This window comes from Protopterus annectens, chromosome 4.part1 (genome assembly GCF_019279795.1).
Source record: "Protopterus annectens isolate FY-2018-M chromosome 4.part1, PAN1.0, whole genome shotgun sequence".
Lineage (NCBI taxonomy): Eukaryota > Metazoa > Chordata > Ceratodontiformes > Protopteridae > Protopterus > Protopterus annectens.
The window spans coordinates 286,610,960-286,633,282 of NC_056734.1; the positions used below are offsets into that span (position 1 = coordinate 286,610,960).

General features: G+C 39.7%; 1 protein-coding gene across 1 annotated transcript in view; it reads right to left on the reverse strand.

Moving 5' to 3' along the window:
- Positions 1-22,323, reverse strand: part of SPATA16 (spermatogenesis associated 16) — a 2,543,770-nt gene that overhangs the window by 1,550,697 nt on the left and 970,750 nt on the right. The window contains exon 4 of the mRNA XM_044070135.1: positions 13,847-13,936. Coding sequence (XP_043926070.1) covers positions 13,847-13,936 — 90 coding nt within the window. The remainder of the gene's footprint in view (positions 1-13,846; positions 13,937-22,323) is intronic.

The following is a 22,323-nucleotide window of genomic DNA, read 5'->3' on the forward strand; positions in this document are numbered from 1 at the left end:
TTCTATTTGCCAATGATTTAAAACTGTATAGCTCACCAGATGAAAAACTGAAAGCACAGTTGCAGGTTGTCAAAAAATTTTCAGATGATATTAGAATGTCATTTGGTCTTGATAAATGTGCAAAAGCAACCTTTAAAGTAGGAAATCTGCAGCACCAGGAAAACATCAGTTTGGGACAAGAATGTGATGTAAAAGAACTTGAGCAAGAGGGAGTGTATAAATACTTGGGAATTGATGAAGGATCAGCAATAAAGCATAATCAAATGCGAGTAAAACTTAGTAAGTAATATTTTAGAAGACTTAAATTAATCCTGAAAATAGCATTGACATCTAGGAACAAAATCCAAGCTATAAACCAATTTGCTCTTCCTGTCCTAACTTACAGTTTTGGAGTGATTGATTGGCCCCAAAACTTGTTGGACAGATTAGATATTAAAACAAGAAGGATGCTTCATGCTCACCAAATGATCTATAAAAATCAGTGCATACCAAGATTATATATTCCCTGTTCCAACGGAGGGATTGGCCTCCTTGAAACTGATTACATGCACAGATCTGCAATTGTGGGACTCCACACGTATCTGCTGACCTCACTAGACCCAAACGTAGTAAAAATTTTGAAACATGAGTTCCCTGCTTAACCTAGCAGAAGCATATCGGTGTCAAGCAGGAATGGAATTCAAACCAGGAGTAGATAAAAATCAGGCAGCAACTGAATGTGCTAAAAACAAAAGAAAGAATATAAGGTGAAGGATCAGATGAAAAGACAAGAAATGTGGAAAATGTATGAATATAGTTGCAAGTACAGAAAACTTCTGGAAGAACCTCATGTTGATCAGGAATGAATGTAAGAATAGTTAAGGAGAGGTGAATTCAAACCAAGAGATGAAAGATTAGTATTGGCGGCTCATGATAGTGGGGTACATACACACTGGTTGACAAAGTCCATTGAACATGTAGGAGAAACAGATAAATGTAAGTTTTGTAAAAACCAAACTGGAAAGTCGCACACCTCGTTGCTGGTTGTGACATACTAATGGCAGAAGGACTGTATACTGAAAGGCACAATAATGTGGCGAGTCTGTTGCACTGGGGATTGTGCAAACATTATGGTTTTAAAGTGGCTGAAAAGCACTGGAAACATGAACCACAAAGCATCATAGAACATGATGAAGTGTACATTACATGGGATCATCCATTACCAACAATTCAAAAGACAGATTTTAGAAAACCAGATACAGTGGTCCATGAAAAGAAGACAAAAGTAGCATTGATCATTGAAATTGCCACACCCAATGACTACAGTGCCCTGCACACAGAGAGACATAAAGTTATAAAATATCAGGATCTGCAAGCAGAAACGAGAGCAATATAGAAGAAAGATACCTAAATAGTTCCAATAGTAGTAGGAGCAATGGGTCTTATAAAAAAGAGTCTAAAATCTTATTTAGATTCGCTACTAATACATGTAACTCCGTACGAACTGCAGAAGGAGTCATTACTGGGCACACTGCAGGTGCTGCGAAGAGCACTTTTGGTTGACATCAAAGACTGAAACAATACTAATTTCATGAAATTTAATCGTGCTTTGACTTAGGAATGTAGTCCATTCCCCTCATTGTATTAGAAACCCAAAGGATTTGGAGAAATTAAAAAAAAGATATTCTGGAGCACAGCTGACCCAAAAGATGCTCTTGACCTGGATTATATGTCCAATTTATAATGGGAAATGAAGTCAAGGACCTTGGACCAGATAGCCACAGCACATATGTCATCAAGACGTACTCTAGAAAAGAAGGATGTAAAAGAATCTACAACTATAGATGAGTGAGCTTTTGCAGGTGTAGGTAGTGATACACCCCTTTGTTTATAAACATGAGAGAAACATTCAGAAAGCCAATGGGAAACAGTCACCTTAGGTACTCTTTTTCCCATCTTGACATAGGAGTAAGAAGCAAACAACTGGTAAGTCTTCCAGAGGGTTTTTGTCCTATGCAAATAAAAACAAAACTGACTACGAACATCCAGTAAATGTAATCTGTATTCGCCTTTGTTCAAGAAGTTTGGGAAAAGCACTGATAGATAAAGTGATTGACTGACAAGACAATTCATAATCTACCTTGGAAAGGAAGGAGTTGGTTCTCAAGCACACTCTTTCTTCATGAAAAAAAGGATAGGGAGATTTACAAGACAGTGCATAAAGGTCATAAATTCTTCTGACTGAGGTAATTGCAATCAAAAACACTTTTCTATGACAAAAACTTTAGATCAACCTTATCGGCAGGCTCAGAGATAAGGCTTGTCAAGCTTTGCAGTAATATTATAATATCCCATGAAGGAAATGGATTCCTCAGTTGGAGACATAGTAAAAAATTCCTCTGAGAAAACCTTTAGACAGCCTCTAGGATGCAATGGGGGGAGTGCTTCTCAACATATGAAAATAAGATACAGCAGCTAAATATACATTAATAGTAGAGTAACTGGCTTCCTTTTGGAAAAGGTGATCTAGGAAATCCAAAATTGCAGCAAGTTGAGCTGAAAAAGGGTCAAGATTATTCTCAGCTACCCAAACAGGAAATCTTTTCCACTTATCCTTGCAAACCTTTTTAGTTGAAAGTTTCTGGGAAGAAGTCAAAATATAAACAACTGATGATGAAAACCTGAACTGCCTAACCATCTTTAGGAATTGCAGAAACCATGCAATTAGTTGGAGAAACTGAATGCCCAAGTGAGGCAATTCCGACAGATGAGACAAAAGATCGCGAGTTGAGTCAAGTACTCAGGGAGGGTGTATTAGATGAGGCCAGAGGAAGGAAAACCACACTTGTCTAGGCCAGTAAGGTGCTATGAGAATGACTGTAACTTTCTTCACCAAAGCTTTCACCAGAAATTTGGGTATCAGATGTGTGGGAGGAAAGGCATAGAGAAGTCCGGGAGGCTAATTGTGGCTCAGATCATCCCGTTGGTGACGCTCCATCCTGGGAGATTAAAGGGAAAAACTTGCTACCCTTGGTGTTGTGGGGAGATGCAAAGAGACTACAGCAAGGCTGGCTCCAGCAGATGAATATCCACTATGTTACTATTAGGTTAAAAGACCACTTGTGAGAAGGATAGATCTGCTCAACCTATTCACTAGAATGCTGGACTTTCCCAGAGTATGCAACGCTAAAAGAAAGCGTTGACAGGATATCACCCATTGCCATACCCTCATGGCCTCTCAACATAACGGATAAGATTTGGCTCCTCCTTGTTTGCTGTTGTATCAAACCATCGACATGTCTGTCTGTACAGATATCACAACCAAGGGGAAAGAATTGTAAAAGGCCTGCAATTACAGGAGAACCATTCTCATCTCCAAGATAATGATGTGAAGACTGGCCTCTGACTGGGACAATGTGCCTTGTACTGATTTCCCAGGAAATACCCCCCCACCCAAGGAAGCGTCCATGGGCCACCGTGGCTAGTAGAGAAGGAAGAACAAAGGGACATCCTTGTGAGGCATGTGGAACTTCTAACCATCAGTGGATGTGAGTCCTGTAGATGTCTGTCACAGATACCTCAAAGGACATATTTTGGTGTCTTATTGATCATTGAACCACTAGAGTCCACTGAAGAACATGCATGATGTAGCATCTTGTTAGGGGAAGTAAGGTAACTGAGACTGCCATAGAACCCAAACAGTGAAGAATAAGTTTTGCTGGTGGTTTCTTACATGACAAAACAGCTAGGGCTTACTGATGAAGGGATGAAATTCTTGTATGGAAGAGCTTTGCAATTTGAAGCTTTGGGTCTAAAAGTGCCCCAGTGAACTCTAAGGACTGTACTGGATGAAGCATGGATTTCATTAGATTCCCTGTTCTTCCCTAGGTTTGTACACTGATGGAGCAAGGAGTGTTTAGCTTGAATACGCAGACTGCTGGTAGGAGCAGTGATGAGCCAGTCAGCCAAACAAGGAAACACCCAGAACCCCTGGAGTTGGAGGTAAGCTGTTATCACTGCCATACACTTGGTGAACAGACAGGGGGTTGTGGTGAGACCAAAGGTCAGGACTCTGAACTGAAAATGACTGGCTCCCAGCTGTTAGAGAAGGATCCTCCAGGATTGTCTGTATTTCTTTATATGGTAGTATGCATCTTGGGGGTCTATCATGCACATCCAGTCATTCTCCCTCAGCAGAGGAAAAAAGGATTGTACTGTTAACATCTGGAATTTCATTTCAAACCTGTTTAGGTAGCTCAGGTCCAGGATTTGTCTTAGTTCTCCATTTTTCTTTGGCACTAAAAAACATCTTGAGTAAATTCTGGATCCTTTCTGGTTTGGTGGGACCTCTTGGATGACTCAATTAACAGCTTCCTTATTTCAGAAGTGGCTGCTTCCCTTTGAGGGAATGGTACATTGGGAAGCCTCTTCAGGGGTATAGAAAGAGAGAGGAAAGGAATGAAGTAGCCTCTGGTTATAATCCTCTGCACCCATTTGTTTTGAGAAATGGATGTCAGGGTTGCTGGATGCGGGGATAAGCATTCCCTGACTGGCTCCAGAGTGCAGCAGTCGGGCAACCATTTAGCAGCACTGGAAAGGCTTCTTGGAGAAGGGATCTCTGCAGCCTTGGTTCTACAGATAACCTCTGCCCCAAGGGCAATGTCCATTATTGGAGTTTGCCCCTCTGCCACAGGGTTGCTCTGTCACCACAAGTGTCAGGAGTAAACCCTTGAGACTTTCGAAACCAAATCCTCATACCTCCTTTCTGATTCCTGGAAAAGGTACTTTAAGATGTCAAGAATTTGATCCCTATGGCAGAAAGGGATTTACCATCTTGTTCACTTCTAGAGATCGTTTCTTTGACTTTGGGATCAAAACGTGTTGCCCTGTCATAAGGGACATTAACAAAAGATGTCTTAAAATGTTCTGCAAAAATCGCATTGCCACAACCAAGTATGCTTCCTTATGGAAATGCCATTGCTAGCTGCCCTTGACGTACCCTCCATAACACTGAAGATAAGGCACTTTAAGACATTGGCCAAAACTGAACTACACACCAACAGACTTTCTGTCATCCACAGGCAAGGTCCTGGGAGAGATATGGAAAAATCCTTGGTCAAATTCCTCTGTAAAAAGGTCCAAAAAATTTCATTATCTTGTTCACATCTGTTTCAGTAAGACTCCTAGAAGATCTGGCTGACTATAATGACAAGGCAGAAGACGGTGGCCTAGAGTGGTGTAAAGACTTTTCTTGTAAAATGGGAGAACATGGACTAGGGTAAACTGGCTCCAGTGAAAACCCGGGAAGTGGGGTGCCAGATCCAATAAGGATCAGCTCCAAAAACAGCTTTAGTTTCAAGGTTTTATCAACTTTTGGCTCCAGAGCTGAAGAGGGTATGTGCTCTGGGGATCTCTTCTTTGAGACCTTAGGCCTTTCTTTTTCTTTACTCTTTTCTTTAGACTTCACAACTGTTTTTTTGAAAGGAGAAGACACAAGAGGAGCACTTACAGAAGCAGCAGAAGCACCTTCCCACATGGTGGCTGAGAGAAGCCCTTTTAGCATGACTTATTTCTATGCTCCACTACAATATGTTGACGAAAAGCTTCCCAAATACTGCAAGATGTCTGTAAATGAGCAGTGCCAAGGCAATAGACACACCCGGTGTGAGCATCTGATTTTAGCAACTTATGGTCACAGGCCACACAATTTTTAAAGCCTACGATATTTTCTAACATATCAACAAAATTAGCAACAACAACAACAGCAGCAACAAAAAGGAAAGGGGATTTATATAAATACATATATTTTTTAAGGCCAAAAGTTTTCAATACCCTAAGGGTGATAACCAATGAAGGTAAGGGAAGGAATGAAGTGATTTAAGAGAAATCTAATTACAGGAGAGGTAGGAAGAGAGAGAAAATATATATATATATATATATATATAAATCTACATAAAATACTGAATTTCAGAATCGGAGATCATAAAGCCGAAAGTTCTAAATACCGAAATCCCAGATGCGCGAATTTCAAAATCCCAACATTCGGAGATGTTGAAGTAGCGCTTCCGGTGTTGCGGTGTTTGAATGGAAGTTCAGGTAAGTATGTATGTTTAAGGGTGTTGGTTAGGGGCTTTAGTGTGTGTCAGTGTGTGTTGTGACTGTGATGTGTGTGTGCAAGGGGAATGTAGGTGTGTGGTGGTGTTTTTGTGTGTTTGTCTATGTAGTGCGACCCTGGAGTTAGCATATTTAAGTGGGGGGGGTGTAGGTTTGTGTGTTTGTTTGTGGGGAGAAGGTGTGTGTTTGTGTATGTGTGTGGTGTCTGGTTAGTGTAGGATTCACGATTTTAAAATTTGTGCTTTTGGGATTTCGGTATTTAGAGCTTTCGGCTTTATGGTCCCGAAATTCTAAGATTCGGTTCTTCAGGATTTTGGGATTATAAAGTGAATCTATATATATATATATATATATATATATATATATATATATATATATATATATATATACATATGTGCATATATATATATATATATATATATATATATATATATATATATACATATATACATATATATATATATATATATATATATATATATATATATATATATAGAGAGAGAGAGCGTGATACACACATATACAGATATATATATATATATATATATATATATATATATATATATATATATATATATAGGTATGGATCTCCTTCATATAAACGAAAACCCAACTACCCAAATTGTAAATAACCGAGATGACAGCACCGAATCTTCACTTAAACGACTTCTCACATAACCGACAATTTACCCAGGAAAAGGAGGCAGTCGGCCAACACACACAAAAAACACACCGAAGCATTCCAAACTCACACAAGTGGGACCTTTGCCCCATACCCCACCAACTAATTACACCAACTCCAAGATCGCACTATAGTGGGGAAAAGGGCAAACTTTCTAAATTCTAGCCAACTGCCTCCTTTCCCTGGGTAAACTATCTGTTATGTGAGGAGTCATTTAAATGAAGATTTGGTGTTATCGTCTCGGTCTTCTCGTTTTTTCTTAAGTGGGTTTTTGTTTATTTGAAGTAGACACAAACACAATCACCATCAACCACCAAGTGAATGTTCGCTGTAAGGTATCAGTAAAGGTTGTCCTCCACTTCCCTCTATAGTTCGACTTCAATAAGTGATAGCAAGTAAACACAACTTTATTCCAATCAATAAAACACCATAAAGTACAGATTTAGCACACTTTCATCTCCTCAAGCGGAGACTTCATCAGAATCATCTGTCTCACCCAATTCTCCCATTTAAATAACATTACAATACATCTTATTGGCTCACACACACATTCATTAAATAATTAATTAAATAAATAATCCCATGAATGAAATAAATAAATATTCGTGGTATAGCGAATTCACAATTACTGTTGAACACATATTAATGCAAGGAAAAACTTTAACTATACCACGAATATTTATTTATTTCATTCATGGAATTATTTATTTAATTAATTAATTAATGAATGGGTGTGTGAGCCAATAGGATGTATTGTAATGTTATTTAAATGGGTGAACTGGGTGAGACAGATGATTCTGATGAAGTCTCTGCTTGAGGAGATGAAAGCACGCTAAATCTGTACTTTATGGTGTTTTATTGATTGGAATAAAGTTGTGTTTACTTGCTATCACTTACTGTAGTCGAACTATATAGGGAAGTGGAGGACAACCTTTATTGATACCTTACAGCGAACATTCATTTGGTGGTTGATGGTGATTGTTTTTGTGGTTACTAGTTTTAACACTGGTTTTGGTAACGAGGAGTCCCCGTTTACATATGGAGAATCATTCCATATTGAGCGAGCTTGTTAGGGTTATACAATCCCATTCACAAAACTCCCAAAATTCTTTACTGCTTCTGGACTCGGGCACGAGCATTCCATGTGCCCAGAGTAGCCCGGGAAATGCAGCGGAACAAGTGATGATGTCAGGACTCAGAGACGAGAGACCTACAAGGCCGTTAAGAAGAAGGGAACGACATCAGGATAATGCTAATATAAATACTGTTAATTCAAATGCACAGGCGAGGACTTTGAATCCCCAGAGGGAACAAGGGAATATAGACAGACAACTGGAGACGTATGTTGATATGAATTTTGATGAATGGTTGAATAAATCATTTGCCCATACGAGAGGGGAAATAGAGAGAAGACAACCGCTAAACGCAAGTTACAAGGACAAATGTAAGATTGTTAAAAACCAGTTAACCAGATATAAAAGTTTAGCACTGGATAACTGGTATTTGTCTAAATGTATTGAGCAGAAAATAGTGCCAAAAGGCCTAAGGTTAAACAAATTTCCAAACAATACAAATGGAAACAGTGAGTTTTTTAAAATTATTTGTAATAATTTAAATGAATGTGGTATAGCGATTTTAAAGGCGATGGCTAAAAATAATGAAATGATTATGGATCGATGTAAAAATGATATTGTAAAACTTAATCAGGAAATAAGTACTGACCTCCTGTTTAGTATTACTGAATATAAAAATATTTATTGCAGAACCCTTCAAGATGTTGATTTTATAAATACAAAAAACTACAAAAGGAAAATTGGTAAGCTAGAAAGAGATATGGAAGACTATCATGAAGGAAGGGCTTACTATATTAATACTAGAAGGAGGTATGATGGGCATTATTATAATAAAGAAGGAAATCAAGAGTACATTAGGTCTGTGAACAATACATACAACATGAGACAGGAAAACAGGGACGAATTTAATGATGGACATGATAATGTTTGTTTAGATAGAGATGACCCTTTAGGGGAAGGACAAGGACCGAGGAGGTCCGAAAGAATTCGGAATCAAATTCGGCAACCGTCCTATGCAGAAGTGATGGGGAACCAATATATAAGACAGCAGGGCAGGGGGAGATACAGGAGATAGGTAGTGATGTATCTACGGTTACTGCATTAAGCCCAGAAAATGTGTCGAATCATGTTGGGAATATATTAACACCACCATTGTTTTTCAAAAAGCAACAGGATGGTAATCGAATAGTTATAGAGATGAATAGAGAAATACACAGGACACAGTGGGAGACAATGGCAAGATGACAGTGCACACACAGAATAATTTTAATATTTACAATTACACTGATTTGGTGGTCACCGATAGTTATTTTAAATTGTTTATTAAAGGGTTTACTTTTGTTCCAACAAGAAATCCTAAGATAGAGGAAATTTTATTAGATATAAAACTTTTTGCTAGGAAATTAAACTTAACTTATGTATTTAAGGATAACCCACACTATTTAGAAGGAAATAAGTTGAAGAAAAGAAGCACCTACAATCCCCCCTTACAACAGTTTATTCATAATTTTGAAATGTGTGCCATAAATATGGTTAGGAATGAATATACAAAGAGGAAGACGGTTAAAAGTAATTTAACAATGCAAGAAAGAGAAATTCTTCAAGAATTAAGTAACAATGGAAGAATTAGGGTAATCAAACCCGACAAAGGGGGCGGTGTAGTGCTTATGGATCAATGGGATTATACAAATAGAATGCTAAGAATTTTGGATATGGACAATAGGTATTGTATTATACCAAAAATGAATTGAATATATCATATAAAAGGATAGATTTGATATTGGAAGATAATTTATTACAAGGGTTGATTGACAGTGAATTATTTAATTTTCTTAGTGTGCCAAAACCCACTATACCAGCAATTTTTGGTATCCCCAAAATACATAAAGGGTTGGAAAATCCCCCTTTGAGACCTATAGTTACGTCACAAGGATCTAAAACTCAGCCACTAGCCATATATGTGGACACAAAATTTAAAAAGTTTTATCCTAAATATCCACATATTTTGGTGGATTCATGGGATTTCTTGAATAAAATTGGTACTATTCCATTTAGGGATAATTTTGTATTTCTCACTATAGATGTTAAAGATTTATTTTCGGTAATATCTCACAAGGAAGGTTTAGAATGGTTTGAGAAAATGCTTGTAGAATTTGAAATGTTGAACTCGGATGAATTTAAACTAGTACTGGAAAATATGGAACTAGTACTGAAATACAATTATATTTATTTTCAGGGGGATATATACCACCAATTAGATGGGGTGCCAATGGGTTCTGCATGTGCCCCAATATATGCCAATATAATTATGTTATACTGGGAGCAACGATATGTATTCAAATCAAGATTTTGGCACCACATTGTGAGGTATTACCGTTTTTTGGATGACATCTTTATATTATGGGAAGGTACTCAGGAAACAATAAGGGAATTTATGGATGATATAAATAAAAGCACTGATTTCTTACAATTGACCTTTGAAAGTAATACGGACGAAATACATTATCTAGATGTTAAGATTAACAAAGACTATGGTAATAGAACATATAGATCAAATATTTATAGAAAGGAATGTTACTCTAATTCTTATTTACACTATCAAAGTGATCACCCTTACTACCTTAAAAGGAATATTGTAAAGGGACAGATGATTAGAGTGGCAAAAATGACATTGGATCAAAATGATTTTCTGAAAGAGGTTGATTTTGTTCACAACATGTTTAAGGAAAGAGGGTATACAAATATGATGATTGAGAATATCAAGAAAGAAGTAATAAAAATCGGGGTACTGATTACTTACCATTATTGATTAGTGGAGATACAGATAAAAATAAAATGAATAAAATAGGGAATAATGTACCAAAATCTAGGTTACAATTACCATATCTAACTTTGACCCATTATATAGAAGTAGGACGGATAAAAAAGTGTATTAATGGGATTTGGAGCATGTTTAGTAGAATGCCAACAAGAGTTGAAATATTTCAACAGCCCTTAAAACACAGTTTTAGGAGAAATATGAATCTAAAAAATATTTTGGAAAAAAAAACAGAGTGAAAATAAAGAGGGGGGATGTGCAAAACTGGGCACTTATAAATGTGGAAGATGTGCACAGTGTCCATTTATAGCTGATACAAAGGAAGTGAATATTCCTAGTGTTGGGTTTAAGCTTAGGAGTTATACATATTCTAGTTGTTATACTAAGGGAGTAGTATATTTGGCATATTGTAAAACATGTTGGGCATATTATGTGGGCAAAACCGAACGAAATGTAAGAATCCGTATTTATGAACATATACTGGACATAAATAAAAAGAATGAAAATAATGCCCTGTATAGACATACATTAAAATGTACGAATATGGATGTTAAGTTTTGGGTCTTAGAAGAAGTTAGGTACAATGAAAGGGGAGGTGATTGGGAAACATATCTGGAATTTCGTGAAATGATATGGCCGTTGAGATTGGATTCCTGTAGTAGTGCAGGAATTAATGATCATATTTCTATTATGCCGGACCTAAAGTTATTTTCATCAGACCCAAAGAAATGTCATTAAGGATGAATCCAACATGTTTTTTAGAACAAGCATTTATATAACCATGTTTGCATGTTTATATATATATATATATATATATATATATATATATATATATATATTTTATATATATACTAATATATTTTATATTTTATACAATTTTAAATTTATTTGGTGACCGCCTATAATCAGATTTTTAATAATAATATGATTAATTTAAGTATTTACTTTATTGATTGTTTTTATAATCTTTTACACATTGATGCACTTTATGACAAGAGATAGGTTATGATGAATTGTTCATCCACAGTTGTACTGTGGTACTAGTTGTATTAGTATTTATATAATATTATTTACATATATATTTTTAGGCTTTTGTCCTGATGTTTTTGTGATGTGAAATTGTGATGATATATGTCCAAACACAAAAGTTTTTCCTTGCATTAATATGAGTTCAACAGTAATTGTGAATTCGCTATACCACGAATATTTATTTATTTCATTCATGGAATTATTTATTTAATTAATTATTTAATGAATGTGTGTGTGAGCCAATAGGATGTATTGTAATGTTATTTAAATGGGTGAATTGGGTGAGACAGATGATTCTGATGAAGTCTCCGCTTGAGGAGATGAAAGCACACTAAATCTGTACTTTATGGTGTTTTATTGATTGGAATAAAGCTGTGTTTACTTGCTATCGCTTATTGAAGTCGAACTATATAGGGAAGTGGAGGACAACCTTTATTGATACCTTACAGTGAACATTCATTTTATTTGAAGTAGACCCATACAGACAGAGAGGGAGAGAGAGAGAGAGAGAGAGAGAGAGAGAGAGAGAGAGAGAGCAATAAGGTGAAATTGAGTAAAGTACTTATCTTCAAAAGACAAAACTCAAGTGATTTCCCATGTTTGTCAGATAATTTAATTTCTTTGGAGCAGGTTCCCTATTCATGGGAGGCTGAGTTCCTCCCTATCCCTATTTAAGTGCAACTTGGACCAATGGATGGGTTATTGGAAATTCACCCATGGTCTGGTTCGTATGTCTCTAATGGACAGAGGTAGTCAGTAAATCACCCCCTATAAATCACATGTAAATCAAATCTGTGGGTCACATTTGGGTTGCGCAGCTAGACTTATAAGGGCCCTAATGATGGTTAGCCTGTTATACATCTGTGAACCTATGAAAAACCTGAGCACCAAAAGATCTGTCATATGCTTCTGGCAGCAAACAAGATATGAGGTAGCATGTTCAGCAAAAGGAGATTATGGATAAGAGATGGAGCCTGAGCTCTGGATCTAAAACTTCAGAGTGGCTGAAGTCAGATCTGGCTCAGATCCAAAGACCCATATGTTGAGGAATGGACCAAACAGACAACATCAGATCTACAACTAAGGTATGATCTCTAGGTCTAGAGCTTTCTCTGCAACAGCAATTATATGTTTCCCCAATGTGACCTTCCTGGACGAAAAGCTACAACTTTTGCTGTTGACAAGGATGGGCTTCCTCATATGAGACATGAAAGCTATGTACTTACTATAACATTAGATCTGGAGTAGGAGATCTACAGTCATCAGTAAGGCCATCCTGTTTAACCGAGTCATTTTGTTAATATGATATAGTGTTAGTTTAGTTATTGTTCTGATTGCTTCTGCTTTTCTTTATTGTAGCACTATAGAGATTTGGAGAGGAATCTATCTTGCATGGTATTATGGGTAAAACAAGAGGGGGAAGTATCATGGAAACATTTTGGATGCCAGGCTGCCAAAATGGCATTAGTTGTACTTTAGACAATGATGGGCCTACTCATACCAGACCAAGGCAATACAGATGAAAAGGCTAAGGAAAGGCCTGGTCACCTTTACTCCTTAAACAAAAAAGCTTCACTCCCTTTGAACGGTTTGTATCCACAATGTGTATCACAAATTAGTCTGAAAGGAAGGAACAGCAGCAAACATGTGGAACAGACCAAAAGATATTCCACTTCTGCACATTCATTCCATTTTTGTCTTCACTCTCCCCCACCTCCACTACAGGTTAGTTAAGCTACACAGCTGTATTCTATGTAGCTCCTATGATGTCAGATAGGACAAAACCAGACAGTGCAGATTACAGCTACACAGATGAGCATTTATACAGATAATTTATAATCAAACATTACAAATTTGTGAGCTATCAGCCAGGCAGAGCAATTCATGTCAAGGGCAGAAACAGCTAACAGCAAAGAAGACTGAAATATATTTTTCTTAAGAGAGAAACTGTGATGTATAAACTAGCACTTAGATAATCTAAATTCTATAATTTAATGTCAAACAGACCTTGAATGTTACAAACATACTGCAAATTATGTCTTAGTCACATCAATAAATGTCATAGTTTAGTTCTTTGGGGATACAAATACTTGCATTTCAAAGATCCAAGATTGTTTAATTTCAGCTTGTCTCAGAAAGTACTGTCCTCACCTTGCAGCTTCGCTGTAACGACCAAGGCATCTGAATACTGCAGCTTGTCGAAGATGGTTCCGAAAACAGAGAGGATTAAGTATGATGCTCCTTTGAAAAAAAAAAATTAAGACTTAATTACAACCTGAAAGCACATGCTTTGCAATCATTACATTTTTCAGCATTCTTACAGTTGAACACAATGGCAGAAACCTTTATTTAGCTTGTTTCTTTCATATTATCACACTAATACAGGCAGGTTAGCTGTTGTCCAGAGAAACAATAACAGACTGTATTGAAGGACACAAAATGCTAATATCAGTCCTCATGAATGTTACTAACTTGAGCCATATGTACAAGTAGCAACTATCTGAATGCCTTTGAAGTGGGCATACAACTATATGCCTTTAGATTCACTGAATATGTTGTTGCTGTTGTCTTCTGGCTTTTCCTGGTTAGTGGTTGCCACAGTGGAACTCTGATCCGCTAATGATTGGCAGTAGATTTTGATGAACGCCAAGGTGCCAGCTCGACGTTCAACCTTCAACGAAGGCACGCCCATTTACGCATGTCTTTGAACGCCCACCCAACCGTGGGGAGGACATGCAGACTCCACACAGAAGGCACTCCCCACACTCCAGCCGAGAATAGAACGGGAGGACCTTTTGCTGTGAGGCAACAACGCTACCACTGCACCACCGCAGATATGTTTTAGATTCACTGAATATAAATTCACTTATTTCTACTTAGTGAAGAATTCTTATCTTTCCCCAAACAAAACTTAACCAACTCTGAGGTCACAGTACCTTATGGAGGTTATATGTCATGAGCTCATGGTTCGCACTGTCAAAAATATTTTTCATGAACAGGATTCAGAATCCCACTTCATATCACTGCAAAAAACTGCTGTGCTTCCTTCTAGAGAAGTCTATAACAGTATGAATGACAGAAGTGTAAATAAGTTCATAACACAGGTTGTATAACTGGTGCAACATGTGAGTGCTGTTGGCATGAATGATATTTAGTGTGAGCACAATATGTAGCAACTGATGAGTTTTGCAGTGGAATGTATTAAATGTATTTGGTGGAGTGTGACAAATGTATGGAAATATTATGAATATGGAGTAAGCACTGTGATCAGAATGGCACTGCTGTGAGGTACAGTGCAAGAAAGTGTAGTGAGAGAAGGGAGGAAGTATGTTGTGTGACTGACGTGGCCTTGTATAAAGGTTCAGGCATACTTTGGACTAACTCTGAGATAACATATCTGTTTTCTGTTACAATAGTGACTTCACAGTTAGAACACTCACATACAAGGGTGTACTGGTACATAAATAGTGCTAGTTATGAATACGTTAGTGTGGCTGCCTGTGCTATGTATTTGCATGGCTGTAGGTACATGTCTTTGATTATTGTGCAGCATGCTGAAATAGTTGGTGTGTGTGTGTGTGTGTGTGTGTGTGTGTGTGTGTGTGTGTGTGTGTGTGTGTGTGTGTGTGTGCGTGCATGCACAAGTGTGTGCATGTGTGTGCATGTGCGTGTGTGTGTGTGTGTTTGCATGCATGTGCACGCATGTAATATGCAACAAAACATCATATCATTATGTGAAAAAAGACCTGCATTATACTCGTAGTCTCCTCCACTAGCCAGCAAGAGGGAAACAATAAAGCCTGTACTTTTAAACCATTAAGCACTCTGCAGTGTTTCTACTACTAGGCTAATTCTCTTTAGAAAACAGTGTCTCTGGTAAATTTTGGTGCAAAGAGAGACTACTGTATAAACATCATTTAGGTGTACAGTCTAGAACACAACATTACCTCATTTGAGGAATGCCATTTCATTCTATCTGAAAGGCTTTCAGGATAGTGTAAGGATACATATTTTTTTAAATAAAGTAAGAAATAGACAAAAAAAGAAGTTATGCACTCACCATAACGTTCCATGTTTGTTGCCCATCTCACCTTCATTCTTGCTGGATGGGTTTGGAAATGATTATCGGTTCCGACTCGGCCTTTTACTAAAGCTCGAGAGCTTCCACTGACCCAAGGCTACACCCTATCCCATCATGCCTAGGGAAGATTATCCAGATCTTGTCTGCAATTACTAAATAGAATAGAAGTCATATACATACATTTCAGGTATGTTTACAGACATATACTCTGCAAGACAAAGAAGGGAATCAGAGAACATGAATTCCACATCTAATAAAGACCTCTCGATCCTCCAGGAGCGAAGGGTGGGGAAAGGAGGGTGGGATGCAAGAATGAAGGCGAGATGGACAAGTGCATAACTTCTTTATGTTGTGTTGTCCTATCTCGCCTTCTTTCTTGCTGGTTGGGACAGCGTCCCTAACATGTTCTTTCTTGGGTGGCTCAAGGGAACAAACTCTTCAGAACGGTGGACCCAAAGGAGCCCTATTCCAGGAGGCCACATCTACTTTGTAATGAGTGATAAAGGTATGAGGTTTTACCCACATTGCTATAGCAAATTGAATCCATGGGCAACCTAGCTTGAAAAGCAGCCGAAGTTAAAATAGCTCTTTTTGAGTGGCCTTTTATTTTTCCAGGCAGTTGTTTATTCTGAGAGGTTTTTTGAGAATAAAGAAGTTATGTCTTACCATAATGTTCCACCTGTGTTGTTCATCTTCTTTCATTCATCACCGATGGGTTTGGTTCTGAGCTCTCGGAACTGAGTCGGTCTAGTACCAAGCTCACGCCAGCCAAAAAACTCTCTAGCTAAGCTTCTACCCACAATGCCCTTCTCCCTGTTACCTCAGATCGAGTTTGCCCATTTTATAAAAGTAAAGCAGAGTCCATTTCTGCACAAATACTCTAAGACACCACTAGGACCCAAAGTATCCACCAGGAACCTTTGTCAGGGGAAGGAGGGTGGGAAGTAATGAATGAAAGAAGATGAACAACACAGATGGAACGTTAGGGTAAGACATAACTTCTTTATCTGATGTTGTTAATCATCTTTCCATTCATCACCGATGGGACAGAATCCCCAGCTACCTTATCATCCTTGGGTGGCCCTTGTGGAAGAATGTCCCTGAGAACCATTTAGCCGAAGACAGCTCGCCCTCTGGAGACCACATCCAATTTGTAATGATTGATAAAAGTGTGAGGTTTAGCCCAAGTGGCTGCTGCGCAAATGTCATCCATAGAAGCCCTGGAATGGAAGGCTATAGAAGTTGCCATAAATCTGGTGGAATTGGCTTTAATATTCTGTGCATAGGTTCTTTTGCAAATGAATAAATGAGGAAAATATGCACAGAAAGGCAACAACAGAACTGCACACCATGTACTTAATAAAATAAATAAGAGATTTATTGAGCACGTTTTCATCAAAACTTCTTCAGAATAACAAATAAATCAATGAAATTTCCTTTTTAAAAACACATTCATCATTTCATAGGTTGAATAAATCCCACATGACTTGACATCATTTCCCCTAACACATTCAGCATTTCATAGGTTGAATAAATCACACATAACTTGACATCATTTCCCCTAATAAACAGATGTATATCTTGAGTTTCTTGAACTCAAATGGCAGATCAGAACAAACGCTTGTATTGCACCTGGCCTTAATGATAGATTGTCTCTTGGCTCTTTGTTAAGGTTAAAATCAATGTATTTTATTTAATAATATTTATCAGTGGTTGACCTATGTAAATTTCACTACTTTTATATGAATTGATGGTCTTTTATTCATATAACATTTTTTCAGGGACATTGTACTTATGAACACTAGGTGTTTTGACCTTGATGTAGTGTGAACAGGTATTCACAAATGTTTATTTGTTGAGGGAAATGATGTCAAGTCATGTGTGATTTATTCAACCTATGAAATGCTGAATATGTTAGGGGAAATGATGGCAAGTCATGTGTGATTTATTCAACCTATGAAATGCTGAATGTGTTTTTAAAAAGGAAATTTCATTGATTTATTTGTTATTCGGAAGAAGTCTTTTGACGAAAGCACGCTCAATAAATCTCTTATTTATTTTATTAAGTACGTGGTGTGCAGTTCTGTTGTTGCCTTTCTGTGCATATTTTCCTAGTTTCGTTGCTTGGATTTGGTATTTTTTCAAATGAATAAATGAAACGTATGCAGTCCCTTAGCAATTTCGATAAATTGACCTTGGAGACAGAGTTCCCCTTTCTAGGCCCAGAGAAGGAAATGAACAGTTGGTCAGTCTTACGTATTGTTTTGGTCCTGCCTACATAGAATTGCAATTGCCTGTGTACATCCAAGGAATGTAGGCAGTATTCTCCTTTATTAGAAAAGTTTGGGAAAAATACTGGAAAATCAATAGACTGATTGATGGAAAACTCAGAAACAACTTTGGGGATACAGGATGGGTTCGTCCGGAGTGATACTCTGTCCTTATGAAAAATTAGGTAGGGTCTTTTGGTGCACAGTGCCTGCAACTCTGAAACTTGTCTGGCTGAAGTGATGACTACCAAGAAGACAGATTTCCATGACAAGAATTTGAGGTTACAATTTTCAGCGGGTTCAAAGGGGGTTGAGTCAAAGACTGGAGAACAAGCTTGAGATTCCATGGCTCTATAGGCTGTCTGATTGGTGGTCTAATATGAGATACTCCTTTGAGAAAAGTTTTACATAAACACAGTGATATGAGTGGAGTACCATCCAGTCCATTATGATAATTAGAAATTCCTGTCAGATGTACTCATATGGTAGAGGCTGCAGCTCCAATTTCAAAAAACTTAGACAGGTATTGTAAAACTGCTGTGATTGGAGCCAAATACGGATCTAGCATCCTTTCCTTTGACCAAATAGAGAACCTTTTCCATTTGTCCCATTATAGTCTTCTGGTGGATGGTTTGTGCGAAGCCAGAATGATATCACGAACAGGAAAGGGGAGGGCATCCTGCCTGGCAACTAGCAGAAGTGGAGAAACCAAGCTGTCAACTTGAGACTGGAAAGATTTGGATGAGTCAAACCTTGGAGGTGAGAGATCAGATCTGGAATAGGGTCCAGAATCCATGGTGGGTACAACAGATGAGGCTGAAGGAAGGGGAACCAAACTTGTCGAGGCCAAAATGGGGCTATGAGGATCACCCTGCATTTCAACTGAATGGCTTTCTTTATGAACACTGGAATCAGAGGAATGGGGGGATAGGCACAGATAAGTCCCATGGGCCAATCATGAATCAGAGCATCCCTCGGGGACTCCTCCTTTGGGGAAAATAGGGCAAAATAGCTGCTGCATTTGTTGTTTGAAGGGCAGGCAAAGAGGTCGCAGCAAGGCTGGCCCCAACAGATGAAAATTTCTGCTGCTACTCCGGGATTGAGAGACCACTCGTGGGGCACGAGAATACATCTGCTCAGCTTGTCCGCAATTACATTGGAGCTCCATGGGATATACGTTGCTATCAAAAAATGGTTGGTATCTATCACCCATTGCCAAATTCTCATGGCCTCTTGACACAGGGGGTAGGATTTGGTTCCTCCTTGCTTGCTGATATACCAGACTACCGACATATTGTCTGACTGAATTGCAATTGTTCCAGAGGGGAGGATTGAATGGAATGCTTGCAACACTAGCAGCACCGCTCTCAGTTCTAGAACGCTGATATGCAGGTCTGCCTCCAGCGCAGACAACACGTCTTGGACTGTCTTTCCCTTGAAATGGCCCCCCCCACCCTATCAGGGAAGCATCTGTGTTCACAATGGTCTTGGGCTGAGGGGACTGGAATAGGCGGCTCCAAAGATCTGTGTCTGGCCTCATCCACCACAGAAGGTCTTGTTTGTAAGACTTGTTTATCCGGATCTGAAAACGTACGGGATGATGATTCAGGAACCACTGAGAGAGAAGAAGCCATTGGAGGATTTGCATATGCAGTTTCTCAAGAGGCACTATTGGTATGGAGGCTGCCATGGATCCTAGGACCTGAAGAACCTCTCTTACCGAGACTTTGTTTTGACAGAGTATCACTCGGAGCTGAAGCCTCAACCTCTGGAGTCGGTGAGCTGGGAGTGACACCAGACAGGATCGAGTGTTGAAGACTGCCTTGATGAATTCTATCTGCTGGGTTGGAGTAAAGTTGGATTTCTCCTAGTGCGCAGTTATGCCCAAAATTTCTGCCAGAGAAAGGGTGTATTGCAGGGCTGTTACTAGAAGATGCTTGGTGGGGGTGGTAAGGAGCCAATCGTCCAAATACGGAAACACCCGGAATCCTTGCAGTCTCAAGTGAGCTGTGACCACTGAAATGCACTTTGTGAACACTCTGGGGGCTGTAGAGAGAACGAACAGCAGGGCACGAAGCTGGTAATGATTGGCTCCTAGCCAGAAGTGAAGCAGACTCCTGGAGCGTTTGTCCATTTTTGATGTGGTAATACACATCCCGGAGATCTATCAAACACATCCAATCTCCTCCCTGAGAAAAGGGAGGATGGACTGAACCGTGACCATCCGGAATTTGGTTTGGGTGACATGTTTGTTCAAACTGCTGAGATTCAGGATGGGTCTCCAGTCCCCTGTCTTTTTTGGCACCAGAAAGAATCTTGAGTAAAATCTTGATCCACATTGGTCTGCTGGGACTAGTTGTATGGCTCTTTTTTGATACAGCTTCTTTACTTCTGAAGCTGTTTCTTCCCTCTCACTGGGTGGAACGTTGGGAAGTTTTGTTGGAAGCTTTGGATAAGATATGAGGGGAATGGTGTAACCTATGGTAATGATGTTCTGCACCCAACGATCGGTGGTTATAGAGTGCCAGGCAGGTTGGTACAGAGAGAAACGACCCCCGACTGCTTCCAGAGGCAAGCAATCGGGCCGCTCTTCAGAACAGCTGGTAAGGCTGTCCAGAGAAGGAGACTCTGGGGTCTTGGTTGCATGGACCCCCTCTGCCTCGAAAGGGGCATCTTCAGAATTGTTACCCCATCTTCCCCTGAGGGTATCATCACCATGTGCGGCAAGGAAAGGACCCTGAGATTTTTTGTGCCATATCTTCCCACTCCTGTGGTTCCTGGAGAGGGTTGGAAAAACATAGGCCTTTGGCAGACAGGGTCTTACTGTCCTGCTCACACCAGGCCAGAGTGTCCTTTAACTTGGAGCCAAACAGGGAAGATGCTTCGATGAGAGCATTCAAGAAGGGGGACTTGAAGGGGTCCGCGAGGTCACAAATGCACATCCAGGCGTGACGTCTCATAACTATGCCTGAACCCACAGCTCTAGCCGCTCCTTCGGTTGCGTGTGAAAGCAACCTCATGGACAAATTGGAAATGGATTCCAGGGTTGTGAGCTGCGAGGCAACTTTGTCCCTCACCTCGTCAGACAGCTGCCCTGTGAGTGCTCCAGACAGTTTGAAAATCAAGTCTCTTGGGAGCCTCGTAAAATGTGCCAAGTAGTTCAGGGACTGTATGGCAAAGGTTGCTGATGCAAAAACTCGTTTCCCCAATCTGTCCATGGCCTGGGACTCTCTGTTGGGAAGGCGGACAGTAGGACTCTTTCAGCTAGGTCCTTTTTAGTGGCCACCACCACCAGCACAGCATTGACTGGTAAGCCTCTGGACCAATGTGGGTGTTCCTCGGATGGGGAAAGAATCTTGTCAGGTCTCAGAAGGATCACCTCAACAGAGTCAGGGTTCTTCCAGGCACAATGCACCACAAGCAGAACTAGCTTGTCTGCAGGCGGGGTCACCCAAGAGGTAGAAGGCCGGCACGGAAAGCCATCAGGAACACGGACTTCTCAGAAGAAGGATTAGTGGGCTTCCAGTCACCCCTCTGTTTCAGCATTTCAAGGATGTCTCCAAAGGAGACATCATCAGGAGGTGACCATGGGGACCCTTCACCATAAGCAAAATCCATGTCCTCTGTAAGAGACTTCTCAGGTGAGTCTACGTGCTCCATCTTGCACAATCTCTTCCATAGGGGCTCCTCAGTGGGGGCTTCTGAAGAGGATTCAGAAGAGTGGGCACCTTGTACAGGGATTTCCTGCAGCTTCCCTGTCCGGAGTCCCAGGGATGTGGCCTGTGGCAGCTGTAGCTCAGGTGGAAAAAACTGGGGTTCCAATGTTTGGAGAATGCTTCCAGAAGCAAGAGCCCTCTCCATCGCACGGAAAGCAGGTCCGCCTGAAGAGGGATGGGAGCCTGGAACTGAGAAGGACAACCTTGGAACTGGGGTCACATCCCCTCCATCTAACCTGCTCCCGAGGATGAGGCCTCAAGCAGGATTGGAGCACATAAAGCTCCCGGTATTGAGGATGGAACCAAAGAAACACTCGGGATCGTGCCACCAACCAAAGAGCCCGCAGCCCAGTCAAGAGGTTGAGGAAGGACTAGTTCAGTAGGAACCTTGCACCAAAGGGACGGTCACTGAGCCAAAGTTAGGTCCACTACTGGTGCCAAAAAGGGGGATTCCAAAAGACACGTCGGAGCAGAAGGCTTTGGAACCGAGGTGGTCAAAGGAGGATAATAGGATGGAGTCTGTGGAGAAATGAACCCAAATCCCGTTGGGGGATGGGTCTT